The following is a 22,461-nucleotide window of genomic DNA, read 5'->3' as shown; positions in this document are numbered from 1 at the left end:
TACTTCCCGCTGTTTTAATGAAGCAGGTTCAAAGCAGTGTAGTGTTTGTAGACAACAGCTGACAACAGGACATTTATTTTTAGGTTATTCATCAAAAGGATAGATATGATAAGATGTGCAAACGATTAGATTTTTAAAGTTTGTGTAAGTCAAACATTTTGTTTAGCTATAAAAATGATCAAATGTTGTAGGTGACGGGCAAAAATTCCATGGCCTACTTTCAGAAAATGGGAAGGCAGGTTCTTCACAAAGATGTGTGAGAGTGGATGGTAAAGAAAGCTTTTGTTGCAGGTATATTGCGTTTTTTTGCTTATAGTTAATGCAGTGAGAGTTATAACTCAGCTTGTGGTTTTGACAAAAAACAAATATTGGTTGTTATAGGCTGATTTCAGGTAAGTGTATAATGCAATAGGATTTAGTTTAACTTTCGTACATTCCCCAACTTTTAGCAGAGAACAGAGGTGTTTCCCAGATAACTAATGGGAAGTATGAAGCCAAAGAAAGTATTTTAACATTATAAATAAGATCCTGATACTATGTTTTCTACAAAATAGCTTTCATGATGAGTAACGCTGACATGCAAGTACAGTGGAAAACCACATTTGCCAGATATTTTTAATATGTTGGTGGATCTTACCTCCCTGTTCGCACAGCTGTTGTGCTAAGGCATCCTTGAATATAACTTGGCCCCTATGAGTAGCTGTAGCCCTGTGAACATAAAAAAGACAACAATAAGTAACGTAGTATACTTATTTATATATGCATATGTATATCTAATCTATATGCATGACTAATCAAACCAGAAGTCTCATTCTGCTTTCTTCCTGTGTTCTTCTTTCTGTACTATTTTACATTCATAGAATAATTTGTAGGGATTGTTTCTGTGCATAGCAAAAGAAAAGTTCCTAAACGAAAATGTCTCAGTTGGTAATAAAAAGCACTGGCACAGGGATTGAATGAAGGCCATAAGCAAAAGTAAGTATATTGCAAAGCTCAGCACATCACTCTGCCTGAGAAATCGTACCTGTCTCAGTGCAGAACAGAAGAAATGGGTGCAGAATTGCTGCCCTGTGAAATTAAGAGTCACATGATCCAACAGGCAATAGCACTGGCAGTACTGTGATATGCTACTGATAGAAATGTAGAGCTTGAATGGGTGTCCAGAAATCCTCTCTGGAAACAAAGGGAGAGACAAGTAAGGTCTCTGACCCAAGCAGCTGTCAAACATATCCAAGAAAGGAGACCCTACAACATTACTTGGTACGCTGCACTGGGTTTTGCAACAATCGAGTTGTTCTTTCTTTTTATTTCCCTCATTGTCCAGACAAGCTAAAGTGGATTACTCTTTTTATCTTTTTTTTAATTTTTTTAAAAATCTTTTTTAAATTCTTTCTCTATGTTTGCCTCAAAGTAAGAAGCCTGCTACCTTCATACTGCCCGTCCTCTAACCGTTCGTTTTCTGAACAACGTACTGTTTTCTTTGTCTCCTCCAGTCTCAGTCTGTCTCCATCTTTGAGGAAGGGACGTCCATATAGCTGCACATAGAGTTTCTATAGTGAAGGTCTCCCCAGGTTTGTCTAAAGAATAATTATTTCCCATTAATGACCTACAGCTAACAGACCAGCTAATGCACCATGGAGAAAGAGTTGCCATTTTGTTTTCTCATAATTAGCTAGAAATACAATGCAACTTGCTTTGTTATTCTCTTACAGAGCTGTCATGCTAACAGTGCTAGTTATTCTTTATTTCCAACTGCTCATTTCTCCCCTCCTTTCTAAGTGCAGTACTTTACAAATCCAGTTTTGTCTCAGAGATTTCAAAACCTTTCTGTACTTTCCAGTGTTGCCTTTGAAGACTGATTTCTTGCAGCTAAAGTTCTCCAATATATGTCTAGACTCATACACACTCTTCGTACATGTTCTTTATCCTTTCTCCAAGTCAGTATTGAAATAAGTAACATTAATGGGCTCAAGATAGATCTATATGAACTCCTTGAAATAGCCTTTCAGTTCAACAGTAAGACACTGAAAGCTACTTTATGAGTGTGGTTTTTCATCCAGCTGTGTGCCCTCTGTTGTGGGTCATGCCTCACTTTCTTATGAAATTATCAGGAAGGACCATAAAGGAATGGTCCAAAAGGAAAGTCGAACTGTATAATTTTTTTCTTGGCTACTAGGCCAGTTACACTGACAAGGAAGAACAACAAAAGTAACACATCTAATATTAAATTTTTCATACACGGTGGATCTTCAAGGTAAAACCCATCTGCAAACTGTCAGAGTACAAACAGGAGAAAACGAAAATTTCTCTGGGATCTAATTTGCTTCCTGCTCATTTAGAAAGCTCTATTTACACCAATGTGTGTGTCCAGAAATGCAAAACTATGGCCACCTGATGCTTCCAGGGATTTTATGGCACTCCCTTCCTCTGCTTATGGAAGGAGAGTTGTGTTGGTTTTTCCATCTGCTTGGACTTTGAGAGGCATGCATAGGGTGGGAGCCTTGCCTCACCTGGTAGCGATAGCATTTTAGCCATAGTCCCTGGATCACATTACCAGTGTGAGATTTTGGTTGTCATCCCTACCATGTGCATCTTGGAAACTATTTTAGGATTTCTAACAGTTCTATAAAATACAGCAAAACATTATGCCATAGTTCTTCGTTAGCATTTCTTCATCTGGTGTCATGACCAGAGACCATACTGAGTATAGAGTAAAATAAAAACAAATACATTGCCCCAGTGCATAAAGAAAGGCAAGAGAGCTGAGACTCTTAAGTCTCATTTAAATAAGTATGAACTAAAGGATTTGTTAAACCTCTGTTGTGATCTGCAAGAAACCATGATCACTACATATGCTTCTGCAAATTTCCTCACAGGTGTATGCAGATACGCAAGTCACAATGGGACCAAACAATTTCCAAAATCAAACATGTGCCCAGGCTTCTTTAAAAGGACCAGATATGGTGACTTCCTCTAGCAGATGAACTGGCAGGGCATCCCACAGCCAGCTTTGGGTCCAACCCAGCACAAACAGACATGTTTTGCAAGTATGTTTCATTGTGGGAATTCCATGTTTTGAGCAAAGAGAGCTGGCTGACTGTGCTCCTGGGCACATACAAGAAAATGCCAGACCTAAGTCACAGAAGGTATTTTGTACAACATTCCTATCCCTCCCCCAGGCTGGCAGGGTGAAAGAGAGAGCTCTTGCAGACAGTGAGAAAGAACACTTACATCAGCAGTGGACTGAGACTTCAGAGATGCTGTTTATGCAACAGCCCAGGATACAATTCAGGATGTACTCAACAACGATGGCAACCACAAAATTCCTTTATGTGGCAGACAGGAGCAAACTCTCGAAACACGGACCACATGCAGAGGGGAGCCCGAGTATGTGTCTGAATGCAAACAAATACCAAATAATACCGATAATACCAAACTGTGTACTGTTTACTGGATCTCTGCATGCGTGTGAGAAAAGGGGGATTTGGGGAGAGAGCCAGCAGCCAGTTGAATGATCTGCATCTTTCTGTGTCTATCATCCCCTGCTTGATAATGCAGAGTAGGAGCCAATTATTGCTGCTCCACGGCAGGAGCGATCTGCACCCTGGGGACAACAGTGCGGTGCAGTAAAGGCACCGCTTCCTACCACGTATGCTCACATTAGCATAACTTTTGCAATAGGCATATGCATGAGTTCTGCACCAGCCAGTGCACCTTCTGAGAATTAAGGGTATTGCTTCTGTCAGTTTTACAGTATTATCTGCTTGGTTTTCTCTGTATTTATGCTTTATTCATGGAGCAAATGACAATAATGCAGTGCAATTATGCATGAACTAAGGTACCTTTTGAAAGAAGTGCAAAATGTACCTTTTCTGTATTGAACTTTCTTTGTTGGTGATGTTCCTACCTGACAGGTGAGATTAATGGAACAGGATAATGAATTTATTATTTCTTTTTTAAAAATATGTAACATATCCAAAACCATATCATCCCTATGTAGACACACAAGTATAAAAACTTCATAATATTTATAGTAATTCTAATAAAAATAATATTGGCATGCCTGAAAAAGACTCTACTAGAGAAAAAAAAATCATTCAACTGTTAATTATAGGGTTTTGTTTTCTTGACATGTATATTCATTAACTGATACCTGTGCTGTTTTTCAAAAGTTTCTGTACAGTCTTTAATGTTGTTAAATATTGCTTAGATGAAGGGTACTTACTATTAATTCGTGCTACTCCACACCAGTCTATAGTCCCACTCTGTCATTGAATGCTATCTATTTCCAGCTAAAGGGCAAGTGACTAATCAAACCTAACCTGTCAGTCAGCCAAAAGGCAAGAAGCATACTCCCTGTGTCCCCAGAGGTAATTCCTCAATACGAATGAATCTTTCCAAAGGGTGAGAAATAAAAGAAAAATGGGAGGCAACAGGAACATCCCGACAAGGTAAATTAGAGCTTTGAAAGAAAAACAACTTAGAGGTAATAAGGTTCCTCTTTGTATTAACTTCACACTTCCATTAGCCTAGACGTATTTGTCTGCTTGGGGCTATGCAAGAGAGAGAGGAAAATGTGTTTTTAAAAGTAGCAAGAGGAGATAAACTGCTGACAGAGGACAAAAAAAAGGTCTGAACACAAGAGGGCTGTATCAGGTGTCAAGGCTCACTGTCAGTTCAAGGCAGTACTAACTTTATGCTTCAATTACAGCAATTCTGTAAAGAATTTTGCTTCCTAAACCACAACTATTCAAGTTGAAATCGCATGCCAATAAGGACTTTCAGATTGTCGCTGAAAAGCAAAAAGAAATACGACTTGCTGATTCTCTACGTGAACTACATACAATCCATGTCAGCTGTGAAAGAGAACTTGAAATGTCACCTTGCCCAAGTGCCAACAAAGCTTAAAAACACTTTATGTGAGTGCAGTATTGCCAGCTCCTCTGAACATAGCCAAGGTAATATCAATTTTTCCCCTCTGTGATGACACAGATCGTTCCAGGTGATTTGGGAGAAAGAAATCCAGAGACACTTGCACACTTTCATGAACCTGTAGATAGAGAGATGTCCCTCCAGCCTCCTGGTTGACAAATTCATTCGGAAGGGGGCTGGGAAGAGACTCAGGCTTCCTACAGTAAAATATCTATCTCATGACACCCCTAAAAAGCTTTTCAACAGGACCAAGGAAAATGACGTTATTCTTTTAGCCCATAATAACAGAATTTAACCCTGTGCCCACTGCTAGCAGCTGCGTTTCATATCTGTATGCAATGGTTCATGACCGGAGGAAATTCATGACTGTTTACCGTGTGCAGCAGGAGGTGAGCCCCAGCTGGTGTGCATTTTAGCCCGTGTCTCCTACCATGGCCAAAACCTCCAGTGACAATTTCTTCCAACAGCAGCCAACACCGACCTGACTGGGAGATGGTGTCAGGGCCAACGCACAAAGAAAACGCACCGAGCGTGTGGCTGTGGATCCAGAAGGTGCTTGGGTGGGAGGCTTTCAGCTACTAGTTAAATGCCTCTAAGTTGTTTTTTCAGTTTCCACTTGATGTGCAAGAACAGCCTAATTAAAGTAGCAGGAACAAGATTTGTGTATTCTGAAAGGCACATTTTTGACTCTGCCTTTCCCTCCCTGTCCCCCAATGGTTTCTTGCCTGAGATGGTATAAAAAAAAAAGTCATGTCTCTTCAACATACCCAGCTAAAACTGCCAGGGAAATTTGGCAAGTAAGATGTAATTATTTATGTAGATATTTGTTCAGGAGAGTGGAATTAGCATGCTTGTTCTAAAAGCCTGGAGCCGAGGCAAACAGGCTTCAGAGTGAAAGGATTAAAATGGACAGCAAAAGATAGGGTATGTGTTAGAGGGCAGAGAGCAATCACTTCACTTGTGGCAGTTGTCCTGGGCTTAAGTTTGTGGTTCATGTCCATAAATTGCTAAGACTCCTTTGCATTTGCATCAGGAATAGTGTGGCCAGCAGGACTAGGGAAGTGATTGTCCCCCTGTAGTAGGCACTGGTGAGGCCCCACCTCAAGTACTGTGTTCAGTTTTGGACCCCTCACCCCTCACTACAAGAAAGATATTGAGGTGCTGGAGCGTGTCCAGACAAGGGCAATGAAGCTGGTGAGGGGTCTAGAGAACAAGACTGATGAGGAGCAACTGAGGGAACTGGGGTTGTTTAACCTGGAGATAAGGAGGCTCAGGGGAGACGTTGTAGCGAGGTGAGGGTTGGTCTCTTCTCCCAAGTAAGAAGTTATAAGATGAGAGGGAACAGCCTCAAGTTGCACCAGGGGAGGCTTAGATTGTATATTAGGAAAAATTTCTTCACAGAAAATGTTATCTGTCACAGTTCAGTCCAGGTTGGCCAATGATAAGGTAACAGATGCTCTTCCCCACCTCTCGCTCCAAGGAGAGGAAGAGAAGAGAGTTATGAGTTCAGAAAAAACTAAACTACTTTAATGAAATATTAACAATAAAATAAAAAGACATTGATATGGCTGGCCGAAACTGTCACTGGGTTGGGATAAAGCACATGTGTGCAGAAATAGGCTGTTTCTCCCTCCCATACACTATGCACTCTGAAAAGCCAACTGTAATTCTTCGAGTGTTGCTAGACCCAACCTGCATCCAGCTGGACTTTTATTTCATTCTGTGCACCCATACAAAACATACATTTTTAAAACCTACAATTTTAACCACACTTCAGCCTCTTTTAAAGCGTGCAGTGGTCTGTGCATATTCCTGTGTGTTGGCCTGATTTTCACTTACATACATGGTCCAGCACACACCTATAAGATATCAGAGAATGGGGCTCTGAGCTCTTTCTCTAAACATCTTCTGTATCCTCTTTTGTAATGTGGCTATACTATCACAAAAACATGTGCAAACTCCCTCCCCTCTTGTTTCAGTTCAAAAGTATTAGTTGAAATATTGATTAGAATGAGCAGGTAATTTTTTGCCAGCTTTTTACTTTCTCATAAGTAAAAGTAGTGTTATCATTTTTCATGTATAGTCTGTCCTAGTGCTGTCAGAAGATCTGGCTCGTCAGTAGGCTGAGAAAGCCATCCTCCACCTTGAGAAATTATTTTTGAGTCAACATCAAAACAATTTCCACTTCATTCATTAAGGTGAGGTGGGTTTTGTTCTTGCTTTTTGCTATTTTAAAAACAAAAAAAAAAGTTACATGCTTGAGAGAGAATATGATGATTTTGCATAAACTGGGGTAAATATAAAGGTAGGAATATCGCAATTAAATGGCAACATCAGCTCAAGATGAAGCAGATTTAAGTTTTTATGGTTTAGCATAGAAACCTACACAAGGCTGTGTACCCTTAGAAAGTGATGGTTTGATTAGGGATTGTTTTAAACACATATTTAAGTGAGTTCTTTAGCCAAGATTTGAATAAAACAAATATCCTCAAGTAGAAGAATAAATAAGATGAACACATAATTATATCCTATATTATAGAGAATAGATTTAAGGTTACAGCACTGGAAGCAGAGGGGTGCACAGGCAGCTCTGGCCCCTACACTTTACAATTTATATGAACTTTCTTTTGTAGTCTTAAAAACCACCAAACTTTTGTTTGGTTGCAAGGTGTGAGTACAGAAGAGGGATACAACAGAACAGTAAATGTACGTTATAAAAGAGGAAAAAAGTAAGGATTATCATTTTAAACTGTATATAAATATTTTCATCCTCCTTTCCCTTTTTTCTCAGAAAATAAAAAGATGGATTTTTTAATTTGATCTAGTTGTATGTTACTGGAATGATTAGAGCTTGTTGTTGACTGAAAGCAGATTAGGACAATACTTTCTTCTCAGCTACAGGAAATCCAACATTTTCATTAGTATTTTTCATTGGGTGATTATAAAGGAAAGCAAAATCTATTTTTTTCTACAATTTAAATAAAGGGTTATTGCAATGGCATCTGCCAAGCAGTCAGCTCATATAAATAGTAGAACAAGCATCCATTCTCTCTCTACTGATACAATGCCAAAACCCAGGTCTCCGTTTTCCACCTTTTTCAGTGTTTGGGAGAGGGTGTTTTCTTGTCTTAGGTTTTGCAATCTATCATAGTTTATTATCCAGTGAAACAACGACTGTATGGATTTCAGATTTTTAATGCATTGAGTATTTATATTTAGCCCTAAACTAATGAATTTGTTACATCTCTTTTGTATAAAAAAATACTGTTTTTTCCAAATTTTGCTTGTGTAGTCTTCTGAAGCCTGTATTCAATCAAGATACCATTCAATCACCTAAATTATCCTTCAAGAACAAAAACCTCTTTGTCTTTGCCTGTTTCACAAGAAGAAATGTTATAGTTGACTGTGTATTTTAAAAGTACTTGACATCTCTAAAGGCACATGCAGGTATTAAGTAAACGGACTTGCAGCACATGGTTATTTCCTACAGGCTTCTACAATGAGTATGATCCTTTTCTTAACAACATGCACCAATTCAGTTTGACACTGCTGGTCACCTTGAGTGAGTTCAGCAGAGGTCACCGAGATGGTCGGGGCTGGAGCACCTGCCCTGCAAGGAGAGGTTGAGGGACCAGGGCTCATTCAGCCTGGAGAAGAGATGACTTCGGGGGGACCTGAGAGCAGTCAGCCAAGGGAGGTTGTGCAGTTACTCTCCATTGCTGATGATTTTTAATACCCAACTGGATTAAAGCCCTGAGAAACCTGGTCTGACGCTGCTTTGAGCAGGATGTTGGACGAAAGACCTCCCAAAGACCCTTCCAGTCTGCATTATCCTGCAGTCCCATGATTCTAAGTTTTTGCATATCAGGTAAAAGCAAAGAAATGAGAGCAAGGTTTGCATCTAATCATATTAATCAACACTTATTTTAATAACTGCTTTTCATAGCACAAAAGAATTAATCAGTTCATTATGTCCAACACTTTGCGTGCATACTGTGATATTGATTCTCCCTATCCATGAGTTTATGGCTGTGTATTTCAGAATATACACCAGAAGTGCCAAGGGGTTTGCATGATTCCAGAAAATTGAGAGTTTGCAGGTAGTTCACGCTCTGGGGTTTTCTGATGTGATGTATTTTTACATAAAATTCAGCTGTTTTATTAGTACAGTGAAAACTTAAAAACACTTAAAATCTAGAAGAGTAAAATCTGAAAGAGCATCTGAGATCCTATGATAAAAACAACATTGATTTTAAAGGATCCAAAATAATGGAAAATCACGATGTTAAGGCCACCTTTTCACTTCATTGCTCTCATGCCATCTGTATCACTATCAGTTTCCCAGTTAAGGTTTGAGCAGCCTGCTCTAACCTGCTTTAGCTGCCCACTATTCCCAAAGGACGTTGCCAGCAGCTGTGGATGAGCTGGACCATATGAGAATCTGGAACCTCATCCCCTGTATTTGCTTTACAACTCACACAGAGAAATCCTCAAATAGCCAAATTAACCCCATTTCTTAACAAACGCTCATTTCAATATTAATTACAGAGATGCAACTGGTGCATCCACAATGTACAAAGCTGCTTACAAAGGAAGGATAAAATGTCTCTTTAGTCTAAAGCTAGAAAATGTTCCATCAAAAATCAAAATGTCCACAGGCTGCACCCCGGAGCACATGGAGCAGGTTTCTGCTTCCTAAAGCTGCACTGAACACTGAAATATTACGATCCTTGTCTAATGTTTCTTTGCACTCTTCCCACTCTCCTAAATGTTTTCAGAGGACTGAAAAACAAATCAAGTACGCAAACCTTTCACAGATTGATAGAAATCAAACTAAGGAAGAACCTGCTGCATTTGTTATCGAAGAACTGTTATTCTCTCCCCATTCTCGCTTGCCTCCTGCATGCTGTGAATATGGGAACCTCTTGAAAAAAAATGCAGGGTCACCAATCATAAAAAGGACAGTTATTTCTCCTGCAAGGCTTTTAATTTCAGCCAGATTTATGTGTTGAAGAAAACATATATCCCTTAAGACCATACCAGCTTACAAATAGAAATAGGCAGGTGAAATATTGCCTTGGGAGAATAATTAATTCTATCAGCCACTGACAAAATGACAAAATTTTTAAGTATCACAGAACTCCAGCCAAATGAAGCAGGTGGCATGGTATCAGGTACACAACATAAACTGGAGAGACTACAGTGAGGTTTGGCATCAATAGCAGGAGCTGGATGTACAGGGGAAGGGTAGGTGGCTACCTGAGGAGCCTGGAGGTACTGCAGGCGAGGGTGAGATGTGGTGTGAGGGCACCTGGGAGTACTGTGGTGTGGGTACCATTGCGACTTACTGCCCAAAGATATAGAAACTGGGCTTCATGGATCCTGCTGCTCACAGCATAGTTAGGTGCTTCTTCAACAGAGATGTTTGCTTCAGAGATGTCTGTTTGAGTAATGTCTTAGTATTTGGATTAAGAGACACTCAGAGACTCGAATTATCTAAATTGTAACCAACCTCTCCCACCTCAACCAGAGATATCAAATAAAAACAGCTATAAAAGAACAGTCTCTTCTCCATGTCCCTCCATAATAGGTCCTGTCCTTCATCCCTGCTTTCCAAACCAGCAACCTTCAGCAACTGCTAGGGCTGAGCAAACCAGGGTGTTAGGAATGGCCCAGCATCCCTTGGTGCTGGCCTACACTTCTGCTTTGGATGGGACCTCTGCTTCTGCAAGCTGGGAGCTGTGGTGAGGACCTGACTTCCCCCCTGGCTGCCAGCTCCAAAATGGGTGAATTCAGCTGCTTCTTAGCCACGGGCAGAATTTTTTCTTCCCCCATCCAGGAGACCATGGCTTTCCCACACAGACTCATCTTCACACCCCAAAGACAATCATAAAGAAAATCCAGGTTGGAAAGGACCTCGGGAGGTCTCCAGACCAACCTCCTGCTCAAAGCAGGGTCAGCTACACTAATCAAATGCATGCAGCCATGCTATACTTTTTGCCACATTGCCCAACACCCTGTCCAGGCTCACAGTTCTGGTATTTTTTAATCTTTTTGCATAATAAAATACTGCTGGGTTATCAAGATTATGTTAAACAAAAACTGCTGTGTGAACTTTAGCTTGAATCAAGTCAGCCACTTGACACAGGCATAAATACTCTCAATTTACAACTCACTTGGACAGCAACCTCCCATATAATATGCTGCTCCAACAATAATGAGTTTGAACCCATGTTTCTCACCAGGAAACTATCCATGGTTTATCTCACTCTTAAATAAATTACCCAGTAAGCTACATAGGCATAATATCTCCTTTTGATACTGTGTTGATAATAATTCTTTAAGCATATTATTGAAAAAGACATCAAACTCTAAACACCCCTCTCTTAAATTAATGAATAGATTTATAACAACAGCCTTGAAAGAAACCAAAGTAACAGAGAATCTAAGCAATAATGTAAATACTTTCAGGATAGATGGTTGATCTCAGTTCTTTGTTACTGACTCATTTTTCCTCTGAGCACAGATTTGTTTTCAGAAATCTTTGGCAGAATGAGCACAACACTAGAATGAATCTTTGTAGGAAAATATCCTGTTGATGTTCTGAGACTCTTTAGCGCAGTACCAACACTGGATTCCCTATGTCCCAGATGAATTAAAAAATGGCGATATTGGGTGAAATGCAACCAGACTTCGACTCTTCATTCATTTGCTAATGACAGTTTCCAATCAAAAGGAATACATCAGGAATTCAGTTCAGTAATGTTGCCAGGAAGGTGAACTTTTCAAATACACACAAATAATTATTGCTCTGTTACATGAAATATTGCTTGGGAGCTCAAATTCCCATGTCTGGAATCCCAAATACCAAGTATTCCAGATGAAGGCATTCATCGGAGACTTGCACATCTGGTGCTGTACACAACAGAGTGGTGCTGGAAATTAGGGAAATTCATCTGTAATTTGTATAACTAAGAAGTTTATGGTTGATTAATAAAACAGCAAATGAGCTAACACTTAACGATAAAAGAGGACCTCTTCTCAAAACTGATATTCTAATGGAGTTTTCAGTGTGTCACAGTTTTTAAGATTTTTTTTTTTAAAAGACTGCATCAAATAAACAACAACAACAAAAAGTGTGTTTGTTCTTGCAAATCTCTCCTCTTTAACTAAGGAACTTTGGATAGTAGGTCCACCACTGCATTTAGTACAACTCCCTGTACTGTTAGGGAAGAGACACTTCCCATAAGCTGCTCAGGATAAATTCAGGAGTGTATCAGGGTAAATCACACAGGTTTTCTAAAACCTTGGTCCTTCTGAGCACTCCCTTTGGCAAAAATATCCACAGTATTGCCTCCAGGAAGAGTCCCCTGGCAATGCGAAGCAGTGACATCCCATCCCTAAGATAAATCTTCCCGTGTAGTCTAAGTAAAACTGACCAGAGGTCCGAGCATCACTGTTACAGATGGATTCTTAACAGATACTAGATTTGATGGAAAGTCACATAAAGGTACCACAAGCATTTCCCATTTTAAATGGCAACTTCCCATTTTGAATGGTCACCAAACATCCATTGAACTCTGAAAAAAAAATTCCACATCTGTACAGAGAATGGCTGAAAACTTGAAAAACTGCAATGAAAAAACAATATACCATAAGCTAGAAGGTACTTTGTCCCTGTGGATGGGATGGATGTGGCTATGAGTCAAAAGACTTGAAGACCCATCAGACAGATGGAAGGAATAAGAGTAAACTGTTAACTGGTAAAGGCGTATGGATGACAGAGATACAATTATCATTTTAGAAGAAAATAAGACATATCCAAGAAGAACTTCCAAAAACAATGCTATAAAAATAGCAGCACTAACTCTGCAGTACCATTTGGCTGGCACATGCTAAGGAAACAGGCAGACATTCATCCACTAGCAAAGATTAACTCTGCTATGTTATTCCAGTAGGAAGACTGCAAAAAACAATATATTGCAAACAACACATAAAATGCTTTAAAATACAGCTGTGATCTATGCCTTTTAGCTTCCAGGTGCCTCCATTTCTGAGGATCCCTAAATCAAAGCACTCATAATGTTCATAATGATTCCTGCATGACATTGCTGCCCATCTCTTTTTTTATTTTATTGACCTGAGGCCAATCCCTTGCATTTAAACTGAAGACCTGGGTTTATATTTTAATAATACTCTGTGGGCACATGTTCACATGTACCTTTTAGCTTCTGAATTTCAAATGATGTATTTATTTCTATTTCTTAATATATATTGCACCTGAACATTGTTCTGGTTGTATTATTGACTCTGTATAAAATTATACAAAAAATTATCAGAATTCCTAAACTAAGAGAAATAGAAAACATCATAAATATTTTTAGATACATTTAGTCAACCACAACATGAATCTTATCCAAGTTTCCATTCACAAATCTTTTTATCTATGCTTGCTGCAAAAATTTTCATGTTGTCTTGCTGTAGGGAAATATCGTATTTTTTTGCAGCTGTTAGCAGTGTTATGGAAAATTGTTCTTCAATACTTTCCACACTAATATTTGGTCTTTAGAAGAGTTTATAAATAAGAACATTGTAAAGAATTTTGATCTGTTGGTTTTAGTAAGCATGAATTAAACTGCTTTTCTTTTTTTTCAGACTACTTCATATGCTTCATTATGCACAACAAAATATGTTAAATTTCAGAATGTATTTGTTTTTCAAATGCTAAGTTTTATTCTCTAGAGCATAAATATTGAATCATAGAATGATTTGCTTTGGAAGGGACCTTAAAGATCATCGAGTTCCAACCCCCCTGCCATGGGCAGGGACACCTCCCACTAGATCAGTTTACTCAAAGCCCCATCCAGCCTGGCCTTGAACACTTCCAGGGATGGGGCATCCACAACTGCCCTGGGCAACCTGTTCTAGTGTCTCATCACCCTCACAGTAAAGACTTTCTTCCTAATATCTAATCTAAATCTCCCCTCTTTCAGTTTAAAACCATTACCCTCGTCCTATCGCTACACTCACTGATCAAGAGTCCCTTTCGATCTTTCTGGTAGGCCTCCTTTAAGTAGAAAGCTACTATAAGGTCTCCCCGGAGCCTTCTCTTCTCCAGGCTGAACACCCCCAGCTCTCTCAGCCTGTCTTCATAGGAGAGGTGCTCCATCCCTCTGATCATCTTCGTGGCCCTCCTCTGGACTCGCTCCAACAGGTTCTTCTTATATTGGGAGCTCCAGAGCTGGACGCAGTACTCCAGGTGGGGCCTCACCAGAGTGGAGCAGAGGGGCAGAATCACCTCCCTCGACCTGCTGGCCATGCTTCTTTTGATGCTGCCCAGGATATGGTTGGCTTTCTGGTCTGCAAGCGCACATTGTCGGCTCATGTCCAGTTTTTCATCCACCGGTACCCCTAAGTCCTTCTCCACAGGGCTATTCTCAATCCCTTCATTCCCCAGCCTGTATTGATACCAGGGATTGCCCTGACCCAGGTGCAGGACCTTGCACTTGGCCTTGTTGAACTTCATGAGGTTTGCATGGGCCTACCTTTCAAGCCTGTCCAGGTCCCTGTCCTTCACACAGCTTGGTGTCATCGGCAAACTTGCTGAGGTTGCACTCTATCCCACTGTCCATGTCACCAACAAAGATGTTAAACAGCACCAGTCCCAGTACTGACCCCTGAGGAACACCACTTGTCACTGCTCCCCATTTGGATGTTGAGCCGTTGACTGCAACGATTTGAATGTGGCCATCCAGCCAGTTCCTTATCCACTGAGTGGTCCATCTGTCAAATCCATGTCTCCCTCATTTAGAGTTAAGGATTTTGTGCAGGGCAGTGTCAAATGCTTTGCACAAGTCCAGGTAGATGATGTCAGTTGCTCTCCCCTTACCCACCAATGCTGTCACCCCATTGCAGAGGGCCACCAAATTTGTCAGCCATGATTTTCCCTTAGTGAAGCCATGTTGGCTGTCACTGATCAGGTCCTTATTTTCTATGTGCCTTAGCATAGTTTCCAGGAGGATCTGCTCCATGATCTTGCTGAGCACAGAGGTGAGAGTGACTGGCCTGTAGTTCCCTGGGTATCCCTTTTTTCCCCTTTTTTAAAGAATTGAGGTTATGTTCTGTTGAATTATATTTTGAAGGAACTGCACCTATAATCCTTAATATTCTATTTTAAACACTATTCAGGGTTTGAAAAAAAGTTTGTATGAATTAGCACCACTGAAACTAGTATCAAAATAAATAAGAAAATCCAATTTAATTTTTGGGAATGCACTTTAACAAAAAATTCTTGTTTAAAGCCTTGCATTCCTGAAGACAGAAACCCATAGCTGCATCCCTGATCACTTGCAGCCACATGGGTATCATCTTTCTCTTGGTCTCTCAACTCAACTCAAACTCCTCCTGGTTGAGGAGGAGTTTGATGAAACACGTGCCTAGCCAGAACTCCTTTCTAAGCCTGAGCTACCCCAAGTTTTTCTCCTTGTGGTCCTCTTGTATATGATAATTCTTCCCAGTGTTTCCTTCAGCATAGTCCTCTGTATTCAAATACCCAAGATAGTATATTTAAGACACTTAAGCTGCTCCACTGGAATGGACCTACAAGTTCAAAAATAATTAGTGTAGGGAGAAGGAGGGATAGACAGACAGCATTATCACTCCAGGAACATTTCTTAGGCTAGATTAAATTGAATTTCCCTGCATATTTTCTCTTCCTGTTTTTAACTGGCCCAGGCACCTTTTAATCCTGGTGACAGAAAATTTTATTACTTAGTGACTGTCTGAAAACTGGACAGTTGCCCAGGAAATGGATCTGTACTATGTCACTATGCACAGCAGCTACCCATTTTAAAACATAACCTTCCTAATGAAAGGACACACAACATAATGAAGAAAAATTACCCTAGTCACTGCTATTTCAGAAGTACTAGAAGATGAAATGAGCTTGCAGTTAGTTACTGCACTGTTAACCTCTGATCCTAAAGGAGCTCTGTGGTCTTGAACACTTTAATGTCATTAATTAGGTACATGATAGTTCTTTACTGAGCACCCTTATGCCCTGCCAAAGGATGCCACAATTCACAAGATTGATATCAGTTTTCTCTGCAAAAATAAGGAGAAGGTGTCCCAAACTAGTCTGCTGCAGTTTGGGTGCTGGTTGCCAGAAGAGGTGGGAGAGATGCCCAGAGATGTGCTTGTTGTGGTTTAACCCCAGCCAGCAGCCAGGACCACACAGCCAGTTGTGCAGTGGTCCCCTTTCCCCGAGAAGGGCAGGGAGAAGAGGGAGAAAAGGAGAGGAAAGGGAAAGGAAAAAACCTCGTGGGTTGAGATAAAGACAGTTTCATAGAATAACAGAAAAGGAAAATAACAATAAGAATAATAAGAATGTCACAAGTCACTCTCACCACCTGGTGAACTGGTACCTTCTCAAGCAGTGATCATGGATTCCCACCCCCTGGCTGACCTCCATTTATATACTGAGCATGATGTCCGTAGTACAGAATATTCCACTAGCCATTCCATTGTTCTGTCTATGCTCCTTCTCAGCTTCTATGGGAAGCTGAAAAAGAGTCCTTGAAAAGTATAAACATTGCCTAGCAGCAATTAAAATTATATGCATTACTGACATTCCTTTCACAGCAATCACTAGAAAGAAAAGTAACTCTTTCCCAGCTGAAACCAAGACAGTGCTGTAAGGAAGACCTGGAAATATGTGGGCCACTGCCTCCTGTGAGACTGAGGGATCCCTCAGGGTCCACAGACCTTCCTGAAACTCACTGGTCACATCTTTAACATCACCCAGCAGAACAGTGGGAAGAAAGGCTGCTAGCTGTCAACATCTAGGTGGCCAACAAGCCATCATTGCAGGGGGGAGCGAGAACCAATGAGGTGTTCAGGATAAACAATTTTAGGAAGATTTGGGACCAATAAAATACTAATGGGAATTTCTGATTTTCACATAAAGATTATTTTTCTTTCTTTCTAGAAGAGTGCCAGTCTTGTTTACAAACTTGAGAAAATAGCCTGATTTGCAAAACTGAGGTAAAAAGATAATATTAAGCCAAAAAATTATCTTCCAAAATATTTTTACATGAAAATGAAAAAAAAAAAAATCTTTCAGCCTTGTGTACAAAATTTTATCATATATTTAAATTGATTTTTCCCTCATTCTAACACAAATGTTGTTCTAATCTTAGCAATATGTCAAATATTGTCTGTTCAATGAAGCTTTTAGCTTTGGATTCTTTGTGGCCATAACCTTTCAGCTGGACCCGTAAAGAGAACAGAAATTCCACTTTAGGAGGCATGTCAGGATGCTGAAATGTGCTTTCTTTGCATGTCAGAAAGAAATTCAAACGCTCAGAGATTTTCATTAAATGAAACAATAAAAGCATGACTTAGAGCAGATACATTTTTTCCTTTAAATTTTCAAATATTTCATTACAATATAGGATATACTTTGCAATAATTTGAAAAAGAAAAATTATTTAGGAAGAAAAAATAAACCAAATATAACCATCTTCTCAGACTTCCTACTGCCACCATGCTTCTGCTTGCCATTTGCCACAGGGCAATTCCAAATTTATATTTACAGAGAAGGACAGGGCATGAAAGCTGTGACATAAGGAGCCTGAAGTCTGATTTTGCTCCCTGTCCGGTGATATGTTATTTGTTTTATAGTATTTTGTTTCCACTGAGAACAGGAGTTTAAAGTAGTGAACAAAAAAATATTCTTTTATTTTCACAAAACACATTTCTTCTAGTTTTTATTTAGATGTAAATTTTAGTATTCTGCCATGAATGTAACTCCTTTCAGTCATACATTTAAAATACTTGATGGCTATTTTGGTAACTCCCAAGAAATGCCAAAGAAAACATGTTCCACTTCTTGCAGCTAGGCAATGAACAAACTTCTAGCACATAACAGCCCTGGAGTCATCCACAGATTTTGCATAATTAACACTTCTAATAAACCGCATCATCAGCATGAAGAGTTAAATCTTCTTTCTTCAAAATTACCATTATATGTGAATGATACTGTGAAGAGTTCATATACACTTGGAATAATATTGAGGTAAAAGCACATTTTCAAGTCAGTGCTGATCCTAAATATAGGCTTTGTAGGAATAATTTTTTAACAAAAGCTAAAGGGGACAGAAATATTTACATAAAATTAATAAAAAGTAAAGAGATACTAGATAAATATTCTTATACGCTTCTTGATGCTCTGGATTTCAAGAGGAATTTAAAGAGGTAAGTAAAGTCGAAAATAAAGAGAGGGTTTATTTCTATTGCTGTAGGGAGAGAAGTGAAAAGAACAGTAAGAAATACTAGGAAGTACTAGATTTTTAAAGTGTAATTTACATAATCAACAATAGTATTCATTGCACAGAATAGGCAAGACTTATCTTTAAATTTATAGATTCCCTTAAGAATCATTTTAACTATATTCATGTAAATATATTCCTTTATGGCTTGTGGTAAAAATAATGATACTATTTGCAGACAAATAAATAAAACCACAAATGTTATTCACTTGACAAACTGCACTGTATTGCTATATATTATTCTCACACAGAACATAAGGGCATATAGAGAGGGTCTGAAATGCCATCAGAAGAGGTATTGTAAAGCATATTTTTGACACCCTCTAACCCAGCCTACACCCAAATGAGAGATTGGGGCCTCTTATGAATTAAACATAATTCTTGATTTATGTTCCGTTACCCTTGTATCAAAAACCGTAGTTCCAGAGCAATGTCACTGTGAATTCATTTAATGATATTGATGATACACCTAACATGGAGAATACAAAGTAACAAGCAGTGCAGAGGATGGCTTTATAAATCACTCCTATAGAGCATTAGGGAATAAATAACAAGCCATTAATTCACTCTAAATTACGCTAAAATATTTAAACTACTTGAGCAGCAAATTATAAATACCTGCCATTTCTGGTAAAAATGTGAAACTTCTGACCAAGAAATTTTACCAAATCACATCATATATGTCATATTTAAGATTAACTGGGTTTGGATTAGACCTTATTTCTTGAAAAAAAAGAGGCAAATCGCAAAGAAAATATTGCAGCTATGTCATCCTCAACTTTATACACAGTCCAACAACCCAATGTGCCAAACTGCTTCCAGTACCTGCACTTCTGAATTATCCATCTGCTTCTACGAGTCCCTGACTTGACTGCTCAGGCAACTACCCCAACAACTAGTTGTGCTGCTGCAGCTCTTCAACAAAATAAGGAGACCCAGGTCCTGAGACCTCACTGATTTTGAGTTATCAGCACCTTATCTCATGAGAAGATCTCATGTCACGTGTGGCCAATACTCACACTACACTTAGTGAGGCTCACTGCTCATGCAGTACCATCCTGTGCCATGTGGTTTAAAATAAAAGAATCTGGTCTAACAGAGATTAGGAAACATTTTCCTTAAGAAAATTAAAATTAGAGGGTGACGAATCATTATTTTACAACTCATCAGACATTATAGATAGTTAAGAGTTGTTAAGGTGGAGAGTTTTTGGCAGGGAAACTAGCTAATTTGTTTCTTAAGGTCTACTTTCTATTATTTGGGGGAATTTAATTTCAAGTGTTGGTTTTCTGCAATTACTCAGCATGAGTTGTATGTGTTTTTGTCTGTGTCCGAGAAATAGTAAAACCACCTCCAATTATACTTCAAACCGGGACAGTTATGTTTTTGAATCCTTTAGAGATCCAAGTTCATATGCTGTACAATTTGTCAGGTAGCAACTGTAATGCTGGATTATGACTCTACACACCCTGTTGTGTAGGTTATGAGTGGTGTCATGGATGTAACAACAACAAAAGAAGTTTGCTTCCCCAGAAACTGCAGCACAGTCCTGATGTATGACCCCAATAGGGAAGCCCCTCACATAAAGTTGTGCACAAACATCTCTCCCTCCTTGTTGGATCACTTAATGGCTACAGAGGACACAATCAGAGAAAAGCAATTGCGCTCAAAGGAGCAAGATTGTAAGCCTAAGAAATCTGGTTAATGGACCATGCACCCGACCATGCTGGCGGAAGCCCAAATATAGCTCTTTCAGGATACTTAGCCTGGCTAGTCAAAAAAAGGGAAAAATATCAGTCTGAAAATTTGTATGCTATTGCACTCAGGGTGGCTGGTTTATTCCTTCTTAAGTCTATTAACACAAAGGACAAATTCTGCTGTTAAAAATCTCAGTGAGAAAGCTGAGGGCTGAGGCTGAATGCAGGAGATGGCCACTGTCCCCATTTCATAAGCATAATGATAAAACCTTTATGTGGTCACTTTTTTCCTTAGTTACCAAACAGTGCTTAAAAAAAATAAAAAAAAAATAATGCTTGAATTATTACAACAGTATCTTGGTTTGGACTCCTCCATCTCTGCTCATCTCCCCAGTAAACCAGTGATTTCCCATAGGGAGTTACCTCCTAACCTGGCATTTTTGTATTGGAGATTTGAGGATTGCTGCAGGCATAGACATGTCAGTAAAACTAAAAAAAACAGCTCTGGAAGAATAATGAAGTTGTCACTTAATGGTTTCTACTTCTTCCAAAATTCCTGTAGGCAGGGTGCTCACTTCCTGCACAAACTCTTCCCGAGCCTGGCTTAACCTGCAGCCCCATGAGCTTTGCTGTCTCACCACAAGCTCACTCCTCTTTTTTATTTCCCAGACTGTTTTTTCTGTTCCCACCCATTTTTGTATTTCCCAAAATAATCCTAACAATTTGCCAATGGGAAACATGGTAAATGGTTCTTTCTAACTATCCCAACTGGAATTATATCTCCCATTTTAACTTTTCCTTTGAAAAGAAACCACTTAGTCTAACACTGTTTTAATTATATTTTTAGGATAAAAATGTAATTATACTCTACATACATGAACTTCAATGCTAAAATTTAGCTTCATCTAACCGTAACTGTGTATCAGTCACTGGGAAACCAAAGATTATGCTACTCACTGCAGGTCTTCCCTTTGCTTTTTTTTCCAACAACCTCCAACAGACCTTTACATACTAACAGCTGCATAGTACTTCTGCTCTTTAATTTGTTTCAGTGGTTGCGTGAGCAGATTGAGGTCAGTGTAATGCCCTCAAAATTCCTAGTGGCAAACCGCTGGTGTTATGTACATTAAATCTGAGATGGCCATAGCCCAGACTTTTCCACATAAAAATATCCTGAGTCTGACCCAGTTATCCAGCTTTGGCACAGGTTATTCTATACAAAAAGGAAACATTCACAAGGAAACAGCAGCAGAAACTAATGTCACATATTGCAAGCATCAGAAACTAATGTCACATATTGCAAGCATCAGATACAGTCAAAGTATCAAGAGTTCAGTCTGTAGAGATCAACTGTAAAATTCATCAAAATAAAGCTTTAAAATATAAAGACAAATATAGACTTTTCATATGAACAATGACAGCCCAAGTCATTACTGGCTTTCTAGCTATCTCAGCTTTATTTCCTAATTCTAACAAACCCCCGAAATTAAGTACTGCCAGCAGCAAAAGTTACACTTTTCTTGGTGTGCCTTAGTAGACCAGCAATCACTCTCTAGCTGAAGACAGCTATTCTTAGTTTGATGCTATTTTGGTAACACTCCTGCTGATTTAACTTCACCCATACAGACCCTCTGAATGCATAACTTTGCATAGGGGCAGCAGGCAGTCCACTTTCGTTGGGCGCGTTCTCCGGGGTGTGCTGCCCGGCCCCGGCTGGAAGAGCTCTTGGCTTTTGGCAAATGCTTAGTGAAAGTAAAACTGCAGGAATGCACAGGCATGAAAGGTATTATTACATTGCTATTTGTTATGCTAATTTTTTTAAGGGTCTGTCAGAGTTTCATTATAAGCTATATTTTCAAGGGGCTCATCAATCAGCCATGAAATGTATTCTGTGCTCTAACTTTCACACAAAGAATAAGTCCTAATAACATTATTACTTTGCCAATTTAAACAAAATAAGAAACAAGGTTTATTAAAAGTCTATGCATTCATTTTTCAAATATAATCTGAAAGTCTACAGGTATTATTAAAGCACTGCTAAACATCATAGAATCATAGAATGGTTAGAGTTGGAAGGGACCTTAAAGATCATCCAGTTCCAACCCCCCTGCCATGGGCAGGGACACCTCCCACTAGAGCAGGTTGCTCAAAGCCCCATCCAGCCTGATCGTGAACACCTCCAGAGATGGGGCATCCACAACTTCTCCGGGCAACTGGTTCCAGTGCCTCACCACCCTCACAGTAAAGAACTTCTTCCTGATATCTAATCTCCTCTCTTTCAGTTTAAAACCATTACCCTTCATCCTATCACTACACTCCCTCATAAAGGTAATGCAGAGTAATGCAAAGTTTCCAGCACTGGCAAATGCCTTATGATTTTGCAACTATCTGAAAATACAATGAAGCTCATGAAAACTTCATACACTTGGCTTAATGTTCATGTTTTGGCTGAGGTTTGTATCCCCTTCCCCCTGCTTTCCCTCTGTCACTGGGTCTTCAGTGCT

General features: G+C 39.4%; 1 protein-coding gene across 1 annotated transcript in view; it reads right to left on the bottom strand.

The window, feature by feature from the left end:
* The window catches only part of RELN (reelin), a 292,013-nt gene that overhangs the window by 173,945 nt on the left and 95,607 nt on the right, over nucleotides 1–22,461 (bottom strand). Inside the window, exon 4 of the mRNA XM_074169082.1 lies at nucleotides 638–708. Within this exon, the coding sequence (XP_074025183.1) occupies nucleotides 638–708 (71 nt within the window). The remainder of the gene's footprint in view (nucleotides 1–637; nucleotides 709–22,461) is intronic.

Source organism: Numenius arquata, chromosome 2 (assembly GCF_964106895.1).
Source record: "Numenius arquata chromosome 2, bNumArq3.hap1.1, whole genome shotgun sequence".
Lineage (NCBI taxonomy): Eukaryota > Metazoa > Chordata > Aves > Charadriiformes > Scolopacidae > Numenius > Numenius arquata.
This window is presented reverse-complemented; position numbering and strand designations above follow the sequence as displayed.